Source organism: Pectinophora gossypiella, chromosome 4 (assembly GCF_024362695.1).
Source record: "Pectinophora gossypiella chromosome 4, ilPecGoss1.1, whole genome shotgun sequence".
NCBI classification, from domain to species: Eukaryota; Metazoa; Arthropoda; class Insecta; order Lepidoptera; family Gelechiidae; genus Pectinophora; species Pectinophora gossypiella.
In genome coordinates this window covers 11,557,192-11,576,992 of record NC_065407.1, presented here as the reverse complement: position 1 = coordinate 11,576,992, position 19,801 = coordinate 11,557,192, and the positions used below count along the sequence as shown (strand labels likewise).

The 19,801-nt window shown below is 37.3% G+C and overlaps 2 protein-coding genes across 3 annotated transcripts in view; one reads left to right on the top strand and one right to left on the bottom strand.

The window, feature by feature from the left end:
* Positions 1-54: 54 nt before the first annotated feature.
* Positions 55-19,801, bottom strand: part of LOC126366035 (gamma-tubulin complex component 2-like) — a 28,593-nt gene continuing 8,846 nt past the window's right edge. The window contains exons 13-16 of one of the 2 annotated variants that reach the window (XM_050008920.1): positions 5,564-5,707; positions 3,711-3,788; positions 2,379-2,542; positions 55-2,079 (exon numbers count right to left, since the gene is read on the bottom strand). In XM_050008920.1, the coding sequence (XP_049864877.1) occupies positions 1,986-2,079; positions 2,379-2,542; positions 3,711-3,788; positions 5,564-5,707 (480 nt within the window). In that variant the 3' untranslated portion in view covers positions 55-1,985. The remainder of the gene's footprint in view (positions 2,080-2,378; positions 2,543-3,710; positions 3,789-5,563; positions 5,708-19,801) is intronic. The other variant, XM_050008921.1, reaches the window with a different exon arrangement.
* On the top strand, positions 6,857-19,491 carry LOC126366033 (transient receptor potential cation channel protein painless). Its single transcript, XM_050008917.1, has 2 exons — positions 6,857-7,016; positions 16,306-19,491. The coding sequence occupies exon 2, from the start codon at positions 16,326-16,328 to the stop codon at positions 19,203-19,205; it is 2,880 nt and encodes a 959-aa protein (XP_049864874.1). The 5' UTR covers positions 6,857-7,016; positions 16,306-16,325; the 3' UTR covers positions 19,206-19,491.

The following is a 19,801-nucleotide window of genomic DNA, read 5'->3' as shown; positions in this document are numbered from 1 at the left end:
TTTTTTATTTCATCAATTCCTAATAAGATGTAAAGGATTAAATTAAAAGAGAGGTTAGTTTAGTAATCGTGTTTATTCGCATAAAAATATTATCGATGGTATTTACATCTCGGGTGGCCGAGATTTTAGTATCGCTATAAGTCAATTAAAAGTATGTATTATATACCGTTTACGTGACAACCTCCCTAATCAACGATTGACCGATACTGTTTAACAAACTTGAATATCCCAAACGGGGTTTACATAAGAAATGAATCAAAAAAAATCCTAATTGACAAAGTAAGTAGTAAACAAGAACAATGGCACTCTCATAACAACAAATTGTATAAAATGACAATGAATCAGGAAAGTACCTAAACTTAGGCAATAATTAACACAGCCAATAATAACAAATGTAAAATTTCAACTAGATTCGAGCGTGATAACTAGTACTGACATCAGATCTACATCAAGCACATATGGAAGTTCAATTTCACAACACCCCTAATGCATTCACAACAATAATACTACACTAATGTCATGGCTTTAAATTCTAAAATTATGGCAAGGAATGAGAAATCTTGTGATCTACTTTACTTAATTAATACTCACTGAATGTTTGGTATCAAAAATACCTTGCATTTATTTAGTAATGTGCTTACTTTGTTACATCCAAATGAGATAAAACATTGTGCCAATATAATATTTTAGTAAATATGTACTGTAATATCAATATGAGTACAGATTTGTTAGGAATTTATTTGTACTTAGTGAGATTACTTAGCTATACCTAAAGCTGTGGATGGATGCTATGATTATTATTCTATTCTGTAGTTAACCTTTTTAATTTACTTGCTAAATAAACACAGTCGGTTCACATATTATGTCTCCAAATATACCTACTTGATTCATTTATAATTGTCTTAAAATATCGTTGGTTTCAATAGCAAAATGGCTTTTTGAAAATGTACTTTTACAATAATATTAAATCCAATTATTTACATGTGCAAATTTACCGTAAACGTCTTCCACGTTAGTACACAGGCTATAAACCTGTACTTACTTTCATACACATCTAATTGCTATTCGAGGGAGCAGTGGCGGCCCTTGGGCCAAAATGGGGGGGGGGGGTCGCCAAAAACAACCAAGACTGGTTCACCCTGGGTTGCCATAAACAACATTTTTAAAACATTTAAATAGGTAAATTTCGGTGGCCGTTAACTAATCGAAAAATTTTGTATTTTAAGGGGCTGAGGGGTGCCACTTTGAGGCCTCGCACCACCTAAATATTTTGCTAGGGCCGCCACTGCGAGGGAGATACAGAATTCTCACTTACAAATTCTACATAAATGCAAACAATTCAATTTGTGACTTCCCCTATTCGACGTTCATATCTTATTGCGACTACATCCAAAACGAGGGGCCACGTTTAATTTTAAATATGATAATGGTTCTTTCTTATTTTAACAAGAGCTTGTATTCACACGCTTTTTGTAGTTCATTTTATTTCAATTAACCGTCCAATCCACTTGATTCACTTCAATTTAATATTAAAGCACAATGATGTCAACTTCAATATGAAGGATATGGCCCGTGGTTAGTACTTGTTACAGTAAAAGAACGTTTACAATTGATCATTATATATTAGACCCTAAGTTCGCTGCAAGAAGTAGGTACATCATTGCGTTTTAGGCATTCGTCCCACTGCCAGCGGGTAACACACCATATAAACAGTTGCTTACAAAAATGTTAAATTTGCTACCACTGATGACTGGTAATAATTGGTCCTATAAAATTACGATGAACAGTTACCAGAAGAGCCGCTGAATAAAATAAACGGTGACCGATTAAAAGTAAAAATTGCTTTAAAAATTAGAGTTAACCTTCTTTTGGTCGTGGCAGCGGGACGCGGAACAAACCCCTCATGTCACTCGGCGCGTGCGTGTAGTGTTAGGGCGCGGTCACACGGCGGTGACTCTGCGGCTGCAGGAGCGCGCGGCCCGCCGCTAGGACGCAGGCGGCCTCCTCTCCGCGTCCAGCAGCGTCTCATCCGAGCAGAACTTCTCCAGCTGCTTCTCGTAGTATGTGTTGAATTTCAATCTACGGATTTAAATGGAATCTCAGCAGCTGTTTGACAACAAAGCTGTTTGACAGGCAATCTACTGGAAAAATCCAGATTGCCTGTCAAACACTTTTTAGATGATTACTAGTAAGCGGTCCGTACGTCCTTAGTGTAAAAAAACTAAAATATATAACGTTAGAAATTGTTTATTATAAACTAGGCATATATACAGGGTGTTACTGACATTGTAACGAATACTGAAGGGGATGTTTTAGACCACGATTCTGAGTTGTCATCAGTGACAACAGACATACATGATCTTTAAAGTATTAGTTACCTGGCGGAGATATTGAGCAGCTTGTTGTTGTTGTCCCGCGGCATGCGGTCGATGATGGCGAGCACGGACAGCAGTGCGGCCGTGAACCGCAGCCCGTAGCGCGACACCGACCGCGCGAACGAGTCTGCCGAGCCGCTCGTCGCGCCGCCAGCGCACCCCGTGCTCTGACATCGCAGATCATAACCTCATTACTTAGAAATAACAACGGTGCAGATTCTATCTAGCACACAAAACTTTATTTTATTTCCGACAGCTTTAAAAATAATAGTGCTTATCGAAAGAAGAAAATGGGAGAAGCAGAGATGTGCAAGAATCGACCACTCACCGCGCGCGACAGAGCGAATTCTCTCACGCTCTTCTATTCTCGCGCGCTGTGATTGGTCTATTCCGCAAGTCCCCGCTTGTCCGCTTCAGTGAACATTTGCCTTAATAATTTTGCACTTTTACAACTCTCAAACTAAATAAGTGTATGCTGAGAGAGAGAGAGAGAAAATGTTTATTCAACAAATTGTGACACATTACATACGAAGTGTTACAAACAGAGTAAAAACAACAAAATATCATAAAACAGTTTTTAAAACCATAATCCACATCAATATGACAACGCTAAATGTAATTATTCTCATTTATAAACCTTTAACAGAAATTCCCACCACATTATGACAGATAAAAATAATGAAGGATAACATTTGCCTGAACACTCTTAAATAGGTTTATGGAAGACGATTTCCATATTCAACAAAAAATATTTTGTATATGCAATAACGTTATTAAATTACACAATCCAGAATATAGACAAATTTGTGACACATTTTGTTTAAACTGGGTAAGAAAATGTTCTAGATGATAGCCCATTAGGACTGTATAATGAGATGAATATGAAAGTTACAATGGGTTATTTAACATTTCTGTCACTTAATCAATATACCACAGTATTTTTAGTTTACAATGAAATTAGTGACTGAAATCAATGGTACTTACCGACGAAATCTAAAATAGATAAGTCATGAAAGAAAAAATAACAGTAAATACATTAATGATTTTGTTTAACACAAATACTACATGGAAGCAAGACACGTGACGTAGCTCTAATATTTCCTACAGGCACAATACAATGTGAACGCAACGCTATGTAGAGAAAAAGCGAGGGAAAATATTCTTAACCAATCAAGAAAGGAATTACTTCGAGCTCGATTCGTGATTGGTGGAAACTGTTTCAAACACTTTTCACTGCACAGGTAAGGCTGCGTTCAAGATTAGAGAATGATGTGAAATATTTTAGTGCGTTGATCGTTTAGTGCACTAGTGATTGATCTGGTGGCTAGTATATACCTCGCTATAATCAGTATTGTCATACGTCGATCCAAGCATACTGTTAAGCTCTGCATCCACGAAGTACTTGTGCATCTCCTTTTGCCAATTAACGAGTTTTGGTAGCGTTAAAAGAAAATACAAAATAAATTAATATTCATAGAAAATTAGAAATCCTGTAATAAAGCGTATTATTATAATGGTGCCGGTTGTGGCAGACAAAACTGAATTTTATTTTAGTCTGACATCTCTAAAAATACTGCCGTCCCTCACTTACGACGAGTGCAAGACAGAGACAACGCTAGTTTTAGAACTGTCAAACTAAATGTAAATGTAAGTTTGTCTCTGCGGGAACCAACACCAATATATATAGTGATAAAATATACATAAATTAGGAAAGACTTCGCATAAAGTAATATTATAATAATAAAATAAAAAGTATTTTTTTAGATTAGGGGTGTATAAATAATATTAGTGTTCTACTGCTGTAAAGCGATATATATAATAATATTAATAAATATAGGAAGTACATAAGCTTTCCCCATACTACAAGTCGTTGTTAACATATAACTAGATATAGGAAAAACGCATATCAGTTCATGATTACGTTCTTAATACTGTATTGATGTTGTTATCGAGGAACGGTTGCTTTGTTGCATTGAATTTAAAAATGACACATAACTTGGAACTAATCTCAAGAAAGAAACTACTGGATTGAATGTAACTACTACAATCTCTGCATTATGTCTTTTGTAACATAAAGAGATTCACTTTTACTTCGTTACTGGCCCCGATTCCTGAAGACACCTCCTAATTTTACTTTAAGTTATACCTGTCATTTTCTTATCCGCCGAAAAGGAAAGGGACGGGTGATTGACAGCTGTTAATTTTAGGAAGAATGAGTAAATTAAAGAATAAACCGGGCGAATCAAAAAGGTATCTCGCTGGTATGCAAATAGTTTGACGTGTGCTGTCAACTTAATTCTGTCGGGTTATTAGCAAATGCTAAAAACAAAAAAATAGGGTTGTTTTAGATTTGTTCTTAAAATGATTTGTGAGATTTGTTCCATATGAGTGTCGATTACCCGTCCCTTTCCTTTTCGGCGGATAATAAAATGACAGATATACCTTAAAATAAAATTAGATGGTGTTTACCTCTGTACTACTAAATTGTCCCTTGTGTTTAGTTCTAATTTGGAAACATCTAGAGTAATCTTTATTCATTACAAAAATACTTGCCCTTCACGCTTCTGAAGCAAAGTGTAATCATAATGGAAAGAGTAACACACTAATTTAATTATGAAAGTATAAACACACGGAAAACATTCCTTGCAACAAGCAAAACAGTGCAGGTATAGGGGTAAAAAACAATAATGATAAAGGGAATGAAGGAGTACGAAATATACAGAATAATCCTTTAAATCGAATTCGCAATATGAAACAAATTATAAGTACCTATATATCCAGCAATAATTTCGTTAGCTTCTTTTTGTTGTTACTAAATTTTCACCAACTACTTTAATATATATTAATAAATATAAAATAAATCCTTGCTCTACAAGGTCTTCTATATGTAGGCTCTTACAATAAAAATCAGCATTTTCACATTCCACTTCATTTGCTCCGAGCCATTGGCTCCGTATTCAAACAGGTATCTAATGGTGTCATATCTAGCGGAGAAAAAATTTGCCCCTTAGGGGGCAATTTCCGGGCTAAAAACAATCCTATAGTCTTTCTTAGATCTCAAACTACCTCCATACCAAATTTCATCTAAATCGGTTCACCGGTTTCTGCGTGAAACGGCAACAGATAGAGTTACTTTCGCGTTTATTTTATAATGTTTTGTTGATAATATACAAGTTCGTCATAGTCACCTGTATGAAAGTGCAGAACTGGACACAGACAAGGCAGAGCGCGGTGACGGCCTTGAGCAGCTGCGGGCTGGTCAGCATGCAGTCACCCAGGCACGCCTCCAGAAAGTCGTTGTGCCGCTCCAGAACCTCGTCCACGTTGTTCACCTGCACAAGAGCATAAATTTTACTCTTCCCGATAGCACGGTGAAACGTGAAGCGTGGGTAGTAGATTACGATGTATGTACTTCAGCCTAACCCATATAGTAAGCTATAGGAATATAGTATAGCTTATTTTTATGTGTGTTTTATAATAACCCTCCCGCAACCCGCAACCCTTCAACCCGCGCGACAGAATAATATTTCTTTGTTCAACGCAAGTTCTAGTGTTAAAAAGAGAAAGATTAAATTGTTCTTGCTGCTTATCATCCCGAGGTCGTACACAAAAATCTAGAGCGACGCAAAATACTAAAAGATATTGGCCGATGTATCATTTGATGGTGGTGGACGTCCTCAATAAACATACTCAGCTCTCAGCGTAAGCCGCGATGCGAGCCACAATTCTGCTGGTATTTTGCGGACCCACCTGAGTGAGGCACGAACATCGCGTTTGCGCGCGTGTCTCATGTAATGACTAATGATAATGTTACAGTAGAAAGACAAGCTAATCGGATTGACATAATGTCATGCTCATGACATTCCCGCATGTACTTATGAGTGGCATAAGCTTACAATTAACTATGTAAGCATAAACATTACATTAGCAATATTAGCATACTCAGGTGTAAAATCTATACATATGTAAAGTTCTGCATGTATGAGATACACAAGCATCGTCTGAGTAAATGTCATCCCCTGAGTAACCACAGGTGTATATACCGAAGTGAAACAAACAAAAGTATTCTAACCAAAGCAATGAGTAATGCAACCTTGTGACGTAAAATCTGGCTAAGAGGACCGCCTACAAATTATCGAGAACCTGCTCCGCCCACAACAAAAAGGCTTCGCAAAAACAACAATATGGCTGACCTGGCAAATGTCAGTTTTAATCTAATTAAACCGAATTACTTATCTGTATGCACCAAAAATATCCAAAGACATATTTTCAAATTAAAACTATTGCAAAATTTTATACGATGCGAAACTAAAAATTAATTTTATTATCATCAATCAAACCTAGTCATCACTTCAAAACACAAACATTCAAAATTTTTCCTAAACAACATTATTTGTTGTCGATTCGATACGACAACTCACGTTAACGTTGTATCTAACATCGTTAGTGGAGCAGTATGGTTGGTAATTGCTTGGTCAGTAGCGCAGGATCATCGCCTCCCACACGGCAGCGCGCGCGCCGCCTCACTCTGACCACAGAGCCGAGTGGCGCGGCCGCTCGCTATGCGAACCAATGAACAAACTCAGTGAACAAGTGCTTGTGAACAGTGCAGTTTAAGTGATCCTATATTACCTCATTCAGGTGGGTTAGATTCCTTATGAGACATAAATAGTTTAAAATTATCCAGAAAAATACCGAATAGCGTTACCTGAGCTAAATTTCGCAGCCGTGTAAGTCGCAATTTGAAACCATTGCTGATTTTTAGAAGTACTTAGTTATGTACTTATATTAATGGCGATGTTTCGTTTCGTGGATCAATATAATGCTGATAGTATTACAATTAAATACGAATATTGCGAATCCTTGATAGCTGAAGAAGGGAAGACATTGGGCAATGTACAAAATTTTAGAGTCGTTTTCGGTTCAAGGCTTACCCAAATGTTGCTTCTCATGTAAATTTCCATGTTTCTGTCAAGCAACCGAAGCTGTTCCTTTAAACTCATATCAAACATATTTTCATTATAATGTTGTATTCTATTAAGCTTTAAATTGAAATGTTTACTAAATAGCAAAACGACCAATTTTAAATTTGCAGCTATGGCGATATGCGTTCTTATGAATGTTCTATCACTTAACTATTGCTGAATCTATCGAAAACAGTAGTCATATTAAGTAAGAAAAAACATATTATTCTATCGATGTTATCATCAAATTAGCTGTAATACCAAATGTGGATGAAACTTGTCCTATTGGAGCCAATAGCAAATATTCAGAGGACTATTATTACAACTCGAAATATTTCCCTGACAATTATTGCAATGGTAATTTCGGATTTTTACCAAGTAGGATGCGTTTTAGTTTCATAATAAAGTTTTATTTGATGCAATCACTCAATGTGGGTGGATGTAAACATTAAATATTGAGAAGAGACTTCACATGTGACGGTCCTCGAACAAGGCCGACGAGGATGACGTCACCGTATTATGGTGCAGGACATGTGGGTTGGTTTGGTAGCGGGAAGCTGTAATTGATAAAGTGGCAACGCATACGACGAGCATTCGTATTTGTATACCAGCGAACACCGGCACATGAATGAATGAACACTTCATAGCACACACATGTATAAGGAGAAAACTAGTGCTAAAGTGGGCAAATATATCGGCGAAGGTTCGAAGATACCAGACAATGAACTATCTAAGTGCAAATGCATAATTCTTATGTAAGCCAGCTCAGGTTTTGCGACTGGTTAGTCTAGACAAGACAGGTTTAACTTAGGTATAGCAACGCGAAAGGTATTTCTATGCTTTGCGGTTAAATACTGAGGTCAGGCATTGGTATTTATAGCGCAAGAGTTTGGTATCTTTTAAAGAGAGGTTGATAAATAAAAATAAGTTATGATAGCGAGATTTGATAATGTTGTGCGCGAAACATCTGACAAGACATTCCATAGAGTGCAATTCAATAATCTTGATGAATAATGAAATCTTTTGTGCGCTATCGAACGATTCAAAAAATTGGGATGCATAATCAAATAACCGTGGTAAAAGGCCGATGGGAATGATGAGTAATGACTTTGACAGACACGTAATGACCTACGAAGACCTCTCGATTAGGCAGCCTCTGCCTCCATCGGAAATCCATTAATTTGCCTCAGTGCAATCGTCCGAACAAGTGGAGATTTCTCACAAGATTAGCTACCCGACTCTTTTACTGGGAAATTGGTCAAGCGCTCACCATGTTTGTCAAGTTTAATTCGAAAATTATGTGTGAACGCTAGTTATTTAGTTATGTGTGACAAATGGTTTCGGTCATCAAGCAAGTAGATATGCTTATATATAGTTTCTTTAAGTGTTATGGTTATGAGATTTCGTCTTGGCAACTTCAAATTACTTTTAAAACTACAAATTCGTGAAATAAATTTTGCAAAAATAAATTTTGATTAAATAATACATATAAAATGAAAGAAATACTAATGTAGAATGTCTTGTAACAAACAGAAGATATTAACACTCACACCTTATTAATGGCATATTTAAATCATCGATGCGATGACACATAGCTAAGACAGCTCAGGTCATCGCACAATGCAAACATTACTGCAACTATTGACGAGGAGTGACAATGACGACATTTCGCCCACTCGTCCCAATGGACACCAAATTCGGAGGTCGAACCTAACACGTTCCAGAACGGTCCTACGAATGTATTATCAACTTCCTTAATAGAAACCAATAAACGGTAACCCTTATTTGGAAGTTAGTAAAGTGCGGTAAACTGAGCGCTTCATATGACAATTTACTGTGTCAGAGCAAACAAATTAAATGTACTACCTATTATTTTAAGAACTCGCTACAAAATAGTATAGATATAAAAGTTTTTACGGTAACATATTTTAGAAGTTCGTAAAGTGACGGAAATTGAGTGCTTCATATCACTTGCTGTATCTTACTAGGTACGTTTTTATATGACAAATTGTATAGAATATAAAAGTTCATATACATGTTGTTACGAAAATAAAGACTTGCTGCATAAAGAAAATAAATACGTGATGCTACAAAAAAAGCTCATTATTTAGTTATTACGTTGACAAACTATGTCAATGATACATGCAAGATAATAAGAAAAGCCAAACTAATCTCAGAGACTGTGATCTCAATACCGGAAGAAATCTTTTTTTTGAAGAAAAAAGTAACCAAAACAAATTATGGAGTATCAAGCCAACTCGTCTGAAAATAATACAAAACGGCGCCGAGCAGTAGCCGAGGCAACAAACAACGTAAAGTTCTTAAGGTGTAAAACTGTTGTAAATGTAGCAAAGATCTTTGTAAAAACTGTTAATCGTAACCCAGCGCCCGCGCCGCTCCAATGACTCGAAATAGAATCGCAAAGAGTTTCAACGCTCTCAGCCGTACTTTAAGATGTCGTAAATGATCAGGCATATTGCTCAGGCTTTTATGGGCCATTAAGCACTTGATATGCAAAGTTCATAAAATTAACCCCATTAATACAAACGCAATCGCACTTACGCTGAAATCCAAAATAAGCGTCTGTTATCGCTAAGCAAATTCATGGTACCCGTATGTTCAATATCAACATTTGATTTCATGATTCATTTGCCTTTAGATAGTTTATTGGCGAGCATATCTAAACTTACATGAGCTTGCATTTGGTATAACAAAGCACTTGATTCGAATAACAGTAAGGATCAAAAACTATATGGAGCGTCTTGGAATAACGGGTGATTTTGTGTAGATAATTCCATGACCATCCAAGCTCATCTCGCTAGTAAGAAAGTGGGTGAAGATACTACGCGTCACGAATTTTGAGGCGAAGAAAATTAAGCACAGAGTTGACAAAAAGCGCCGAAAGACGCATGTTGAAATTGGATTCGTGTGCGGAACGGAAGGCTTTTACTATTTAGTTGGTCAAGAGGCGGATGTGTGGTAACCTCGGCAATGGTAGACACGTAGCTGTACTCCGTATGTAAGCTGCATTGCCATTATGATACACGATACAGATATCCCTCTTTTATGATCAGTCACGATCCCTCCATAAGCAATCACGATGATGCTTGAACCTTATCGTCCGTACTTTAGTGTAAGTTTAGATTTCTAATTTTGTATTACGATTGAGAAGATACTTTGCTTACACTCCTGTCTTAATCTGCGCGTGTATAATATTTATGATGGATTTAATTACCTAAACAAGTTGCTGATGAAACTAGTTTAAATTCATAAGCGCCGGTGACCGTTAGTGCGCTAGTCTGGTATTTCACAACCCGTTTGCTTTTATAATCTTACTTTCATACTTTATAAAGCCATCAGGTTTTATGCATTTAAATATACTTTAAATGGTCTATATATTAGAACTATAATGTAACCTCCAATTGGACCAGCTGGAAAATATATTCACCCATGTCTGGTAAAATTAGGCAAGCTATGTACATAGAATACTGAATAATACTACTTATCGAACGGTAACTCCGCTCCCCACCAGCGGCTAGGTATAGCTAGGTATACCACGCGGGCCCAGTGCGGATTGGTGGTTGCTAATGCAGCCGGGACCAACGGCTTAACATGCCTTCCGAAGCACGGAGGAGCTTGAGATGAAAACTTTTTTTTTGTGGTCACCCATCCTAAAACCGGCCTTTGCGAAAGTTGCTTAACTTCAACAATCGCAGACCGAGCGCGTTTACCGCTGCGCCACCGAGCTCCTAACGGAGCACCGAGAACAGAAGCCTATGGCGGGTCAGTAATAACCCTGACACTAGAATAATTCCTATACTTATAGAAGAAAAAAAAGGGATGCTGAGGAATACAAAACAAACCAAACAGAAGCCAAAATACGTACGTTGAAAGGAAATTAATTTGTAAAAATATCTGTTGTAAAGAAACCGGTTTATGACTTGTGCAAGGTGATCGAGACGCCACTGCAATCTGACTCAGCCTGCATAATATTTGCCCACACCTGACCCGAACGCCCACGCAGCGTCTGCCACGGTTGGGCTCCATTCAGCATTACATATAGTAGACGAAATAGATTTATTACCATCACCATTCATAGTAAAATACAACGAAACTAATGCGTCATGCTTATGTTTCCGTATTTGTTAAAAGCGTTGCTTTACAAGATGTGTATTAGTTTTAGAGTGACAAATTCGTAAATAATAAATAACATATTCCGCAATATCCCTGAAATAGTTTCTAAACAAAACCACAGGAATCAATACACCACAAAGTATAATAATAATGAGTCACGACTTTGATTCAATTGAAGTAACGACTGCAATCATGAGTACGTGAGAGAGAATGTTTCTTATTCACGCTTAGTCCACTTTCACAGCGTTCAGTAGTAAGTGATAGACAAATTATAATAATCACACAAACGCCTAAGCGATTAATTATAATCGAGTTTGGAATACACCAATTTCACCATGACATACACAGCACCACCAAGTTAGTCACAAGTTCTGTATTTCGAAATTATAATCAAGCCTATAATAGAAGGGACTGAAAGTTCAAATTACTTAGAAGCTATGATGAGAGAGGTACGTCCATTGGTTCGTTGTACAGAAACCAGTAGCGTGCATAGCCGGACCCAGACGTGCGTCCAGTTTCAAAAGGTACAGAGAAACAACGGAAGTGGCTAATTGCTAAAACGATTACTTTTTTTACACAACTAAATGGTATGGTCCCAGTCGTATCGCCAGAGGCAATGGACGAGAAATGTTTGATAAGGAAAAATGAGTAATAATACGTTTTAAATAGAACAGTTTATGTTTCGAAATGCTACACTTTGCGGTAACAATGAATCAAAATGTGCTGACATCTAACATAAACACACTCACTTTGCAAATACTATTGGGTCTGTTGAGAGATAAATGTGAATAAGTTATTATTGCTGTGAGTCAAGGTTCGTGTCACCATACGAATATGCGGCCTTAGAATTCTCATAGATATTTAGTATTTAGTTTCAAGGCTAGGAAGTTTAAGGTAGCGTATATGAAAATGACTATTTTGTTTAGATTGATATCAGTTGGAAAGGTCAATTGGGTCAACATTGCAAGTCATGGGGCGCGCCCATGACTAACCTGATACTATTTTCATGGTGTTTTAATTCGATAAAATGTCAAGGAGGAGTGAATGCGAATGTTCAGCGAAGGTTGCACACGCCATGGAGATTTACATAGGTTAAACATGCTCCATTATGCTAAAGTCATTTCAATATTCAATTGACATAGTTACATTTCAGGTTATCATACAATCACGATATTTACATCATAAAGCGATAATGCAATCCAACATGTATGTGTTTTCACTTCACACTAAGTACTTATTGTTGTAAAAGATGTATAAACTGTTATATCTGAAATTATACTTGCCTGCCTCATGCCTGTATACTTGAAGACGTTTGTAGAGGTGTAAACAAAAACCAACACAAAATTATACTTCAGTAGATCTATTTTACGCATAACACGTTCACAGGTAACACGTTGGCGGCACAATAGTAACCCTGACACCAGGGTTGATGAGGTTGGTACTCCACCTCACAACCCACACGATAGAAGAGAGAAGAGATAACACTTTAAGGGAAAATGAACACTATTTTAAATGTATAGAAAAAGTCATCGTTGTTACTAGACCGTCTATAGGTTTTTGTAATATTCAGATTACCTAAATCTGTTAATATACATTGCAATTTGATTATTCCAGTATTAGCCCAATGGACACAACAGTGTAGTACATTAACATTGGCGTATCATTTTCAACTTACATATTCGCGTAGAAATACGAAGTTATTTGTAACATTGAAAATCGACTCGTTCTACTAAGAAAATCAGCACGTAAATCTATTTCGATAAACCACATTGTAGCGTTCATGCTCTAACTTTATTTCTTTTGCCGGACCTTGGTCCCTAATTATGAAAACAGCTTCATTATTAGACCAGATGAAGACCACAATAGACCGTCAATTAATCAATGGCGTACTAAACGCTCAGCTTCGGCTCTACACTTCATAACAGGTGATACAAGTACCAGTATAATAGCAATTTTCTAAAGCGTCGATTGAAAGGCGTATTTGTGTACAGGCAAGTAGGAAAGTTCAACAGTCCCGAAAACACACAACACTTGCAACAGTGTCGAAATATCGGGAGTCTCATATCCCTGATTTAAACGCGGTAAGAACTCGTTATTATGTGTTTTTTATTTTTAACAGTCTGTTTTAGAAAAAGTCACTAAAGTTCTCTTTTATATTTTTCCATATAAAGTCTTCAATCAATAATTCTATATTGCACAAAAACATAAACACAGGACATGTACAGACGAATAAAATAAGCACAATTTCTAAAAGTCTGCATCAATCGATAATAGTTTTTTTTTTTTAATTTTGACGTAAATTGAGCTTTTTATCAACAAGCGATAATATCATAACGATAGCGATATATTTATATGTTTTGACAATTTCAACATTATATAAGCTCACTAAATCACGACTATATTCCCAATTGGACTAGTCAGAGGTACCATCGCAAGATGAACGGAGTACCCACGTTTCACCTGAGCATTCTGTTAGACCAACGATAATGATAATTCTAACAAAAAAATGTCGTACACTATGGAATAGATATATGGCTGTAAAAGCGATACAAGTACAGCCGATTGGCTAGTTTCCTGTCATGATACGAGTCATCCTTCCATCGTTTACGGTTACACCGACCTCCGTGGTCCAGTGGTTGAGCATTGGGCTAACGATCCTGAGGCCCCGGGTTCGATTCCCGGTGGGGACATATCACAATAATTACTTTGTGGTCCCTAGTTTGGTTAGGACATTACTGGCTGATCACCAGATTGTCTGAAAGTAAGATGACCGTGCTTCAAAAGGCACGTTAAACCTTTGGTCCCGGTTACTACTTACTGATGTAAGTAAGTAGTCGTTACATGAGCCATTTCAAGGGCCTTTGGCGGCTCAATAGTAACCCTGACACCAGGGTTGATGAGGTTGGTACTCCACCTCACAACCCACACGATAGAAGAAGATCGTTTACGTATTCATCTCTGAAATCGCAATCAAGTAGCTGCAAGTCTTGAAGATGTGTCACTCAGACATGTCAGACATGAGTTGTGCGTACGGTCACGAGCATTAATATGTATACACTTTGGTACCATGTCACATTAACTTTTTTGACAAATTGAACTGTAAGTCTCACTAAATGTCAAATATGTTAGTGCGACAGAGTCCTAAAGTGGGTACATTATATTGCTCATGACTGTATAGTAAATGTAGCCTGCCCAACCAACACAGCTGTGGGCGAGTGTATTCTGGACTGAACATGTGGAGTATCTCTACGTTCCGATGAGCGCGCACCATTGTTTTGCCGCTCTTTACGCCTCTTTGAACATTTTGTACATTCCCTCTTTATTTTAGTTGTACTTTACCAACTAGTTTTAGCATACGTGATGTAAAGTAAGCTTTTGTAAAAATATACCTAATAGTCCGTTCGTAAATCGTAGAGAAGCCTTCAAGAATCTTACTTCGCGAATAAAGATTTTGAATGTGAACATTATGGGGCAGATAATATTGTCTCTTATGAATGTACAACTAAATGTCCACAAAAGCAAAATCAGAATTTAGTTGTAAAGATCAATGTGGATTTTACTGACAAAATAATTAATTAAACTCGAAACGCTTGTAATCCTATTACACTAATACCAACCAAGGCGAGTTTAGTCATATCGCATGTATTAAGAACAAATCCGAAGACAAATATATTCTTACGTAGTCCGACAAGCGAGGCAAATTAAACTACCATATACGCTAATCCACACTCACGTCTTTGCTTTAAAAATATAAAACTGTTTCACAGTTGGTAAAACAGCTGTATTTTTGAATACTTATCAATAAAAATAATTTCATATCGAATTGCATTCCCCTCAAGTTTCTTCTTTTGTAATGTTATAAAGCTTTAGTTTCGATAAGTTTTATATTAGACGACTATATCGATTATTGTGAAAAGTGGATCGATATAGCACCAGCAGGCTCATGCGGGTATAACATTTAAATGCAAATTGTACAATAACAAAGAACCAAAAACAAACTACGCAGTCTTTTATCGATTCATCGACTTCACACAACAATTATAGCGCAATAAAATCCTTCACAAATTGGGAGCTATAAAGTGTACAAAATGAGTGTACAGAGAGGCGAATCTCGTAGCTAAAACTTAAGGTTATGGTACATTTTTCGATGTAGTGGAAGGGTCTAATTTAACACTTATGAATAACATAATAGAGAAGGCAAATCGGTCCAATTTGTGTTGGTTGTAGGTGAGAGAGTTCGGCACGTGTGTAGAATTAACTTTATTGCACCCGGAGAAATTCGGAATAATTGCCCTTTCATTACCGTTACCGTTGCTGATGCCCGCGTTTCCTTACAATAATGTTGATCTAGCTCATTTAATGACATGACCGGCTGAGTAAAGTACCATTACGTCACTATACAGCAAATTTTTCAAACTAAGTTGTGACATGTTGAAAGTAACTACATATTTCTTCCGCACAACCACACCACCGCTAACTCGTTTATAGAGAGATTTATATGCATCTAACGGCACCCACTAGACGCCAATCACGGCCGATTCTCACGAATGTTTATTCAATCGTTTAGCAATTTTAATTAACATCATAATCAGCAGCATGTATAAACTTCGACGTTATACGCTTTTATATCGCATAAGGAGTAAACATACGTATTTTATCATCGTTACGTTAATCAAGGGAAGCTTTTCCAGATGTCGGTTAAAATTTAATTAAATACAATTGGATAATAGTGCAATGATCAGTTGTAGTACTACGTATGGTTTTAAAAACAATTGGGCTAAATGAGAAAATTGTTTGTCCTGTTTTAACAAAAGCTTTGTTCTCATTTTCAGATGCCAGTGTGTTGTGAGCCATGACGCGGGACACTTACGAAATGAGCGGCAACAGGCTGTCGCGCGGCAGCTCGCTGTTCGGGGCCGACCCCCAGGTGCAGCTTCGAACCGCGCTCCGTACCAACGACTACCCCACATTCAAGAAACTCGTCAGCTATGGCGCCGTCGACCTCGAATACGTCTACCAGTATCCCGACTACAAAACGTGCCTTGAAATGGCAGTCTCCGAACCGAATAAACAGGAATTCGTAAAGTTACTGCTACAACACGAAGTGCAAGTCAATAAACTTAATGAGACTCATGCCGCCGCTCCAATACATTTTGCTGTCGACAGCGGTAATATTGAAGCCCTCAAGGCTTTGTTAGAAGACGATCGAATAGATGTAAACATCAAAAGTAAGGGAAACACGGCACTGTTATTGGCAATTAAGAAAATCGAAGATTCAGATGACGATGGAGACCGTGAACAAGATTTGGCTAAGTACGAGGACATTATAGAGCTTCTTCTAAAAGCCGGCTGTAACCCCAACGCTCCCGATTCTAAAGGTGTCACTCCAGTGTATTCTGCGTGTAAGCAAGGTCTTGAAAGAGTTGTGACTTTTATCATAGATTACGCCACGGAACCCGTTGATATAGACACATACAAAGATAGAAGAGGTAAAACTGCACGCCACTTCTTGAAAGAAGCATTTCCACACTTAGAGGCTAAGTTCGACTCGGATACACAAAATGCTGAAGTTATCGATGTGGATAAGTTGTTCTCCTATCTCAGCAGACACGACGAAGAGAGCTTTGTCCGTGATTTCGGCAAGCTAGTTAAGAAAAACAATCACAAACCTGCATTAGCAGCTAATAATGGGATGAACACTATGCTCCAGTTAGCAACAGAGAAAGGATTTGAAAAAGTGGTTAAAACTTTACTGAGCTCTGGAGCTGATCCTAATGCAACATGCTCTGGTAACACGAATCGTCCGATTGCGTATGCTTGTCAAAACGGATATTCTAAAATTCTTAAAATGTTTATTGACAACGATTCTACTCTATTCGACTGCGTTAACAGTGAGTCATTATTACAAATTACTGTTAAAGGAATGAGATCTTATGCTAAAAATCCGAAATCAAACTTCAAAGAGTGCTTAGAAATGTTAGTTAAACATCCCAAAATCAATATTAATGTCAATCATTCTGACATGAAAGATAATACAGCTCTGCACTACGCTGCTAGAAATGGTGATAATGACACGGTGTTGGAATTGTTAAGGAATGGAGCTTGTATTGGATTACGCAACAAGTTTAACGAACCACCATTGGCAGATATTAACGCCAAAACATTGGAAACATATCTAGACGAATGTATCACGACGAACGGCGAGCGGCCCACTGATGACGACTACGAAATACACATGAAATATAGTTTCCTAGTTTATCCAAACAATTCGCTCGAAAACGAAGTATGCAAAGTGCCACTAATGGATAATTCTAACAATAACGTCAAGGAATATGATGCCATTTTGGCACCAGAAACAGACGCATTATTATATATGACAAGAAATGAGGATTTAAGGCCACTTCTAAAACATCCCGTAATCACCAGTTTTCTCTACTTAAAATGGCAAAGATTAAGTTGTTTATTCTATGCGAACATTACATTTTACTCTCTGTTATGGTTGAGTTTGATTCTCTACATTATATGGGGATATGGTGTGGAGAAAAAACAATCCGATGCTATAGAGGTATTGAACGTGGTAACACATATTGGGGCTGTAATCGGTCTGATTCTTCTTGTTGTCCGAGAACTGTTTCAACTGCTGGTCTCGCCCACAAGATACTTACAAAGTATTGAAAACTGGATGGAGATCGCGTTGATAGTCGTCACTGCGTGGATAGTCTGCTACGATTCGGCTCAAGAATCTACAAAACAACAACTATCAGCAGTGGCCATTTTGTTATCATCAGCGGAACTCGTTCTGCTTATTGGTCAATTTCCAACATTATCGACATACATCGTGATGTTGAAAACCGTATCATGGAATTTCTTCAAGTTCTTGCTTTGGTACTTTATCCTGATCATTGCCTTCGCTTTGAGTTTCTATACTCTTTTCAGAAACGTTGTAGAGGACAGCGATCAAACCCCTCCAAATCCTAACAACACCGGCAAAGAAAAGGAAGATGAGGAAGAAGACTTTTTCGAAGATCCAGGACGGTCCCTGTTCAAGACTATTGTGATGTTGACAGGCGAATTTGATGCCGGATCTATTAAGTTCAGTACATTCCCGGTGACCAGTCATATTATATTTATTGTTTTCGTTTTTATGATTCCTATTGTGTTGTTCAACCTTCTGAACGGTTTGGCCGTTAGCGATACACAGGAGATTAGGGCAGACGCCGAACTCGTTGGCCATATTTCACGAATCAAACTCATATCTTATTTCGAGAGCGTTCTGATTGGTAACGCGAAAGAATACGCAAAACCATCGAGGTGCTGGTCATGGCTACCACAGTACTTACAAGAAATGCATATAATTACACCAAAGATGCTGTGTATAAAACCTTTCGCCAAGCGCATAAGCTTGTTTCCTCACTTCTTGCCTAAATACCGGATAATAGTCAAGCCGAATCAAGAGAATAAAATCGATATACCTCATGCGGAACCGCTGGGAAAATATGGTGATGATTACGAGGATGTTGAGACAGGTGGATGTTGCTTCGAACGCTGCCAGAACTACAGACTTGATCGGAAGATTGTGAAGAATGCAAAGGTTGTGATAAGCAAAAAGACGAATGTAACGGTATTTGACGAAATTAAAGACAAGTTGAATCAGTATGAAACAAAAATCGAAAGTTTGGAAACAACATTAAAAGAGGTGCTGCAGGCTATTCAGTCCTCTCGAAACTACTAATTCTTTACAATCGCATTTATAGATTTCGTTGTATTTACAATGTTTTTTTTATAAGCTTTACATTATATTTTTAAAAGTATTTTACGTAAAGTACAATAGAGATCGCATATTTATGTTACAGCTTCGCAAATAATTATTATGTAATTTTTATTAGATGTTTTTATTAACCTCGATGTTTTGTCGCTAATATTTAAAACTGCCTTCCACTAGATTAAACGAATAATTATTTTATTATATTGTAGAATGTTACATTTTATTGACATAAATAACATTGATCCAAGAAAAACTGTGTATTATTGGTTCATTTAATCTAAACCCTATTAACTACATAAATCAAATACATTTAATTTGTGTTTGTGTCGTACGTATATTCTAGAGGGAGAGAAAATAAAATTTATTTGTAATTCTTTTCTGTCGACGTAAAAATCGAAACACAAAATGCGTTCAACTATTTACAATTCTGTGGGCTTGTATTAAAAGTCGAAAGGTGTTGTGACCACATCAATGTGGATGTGGTTTCTCGATGCATGGGCTACTACAGTTCATTTAATGGGTTCATTATATCTACCTTAGTCGTCAAAAACAGTTGCAAGTAC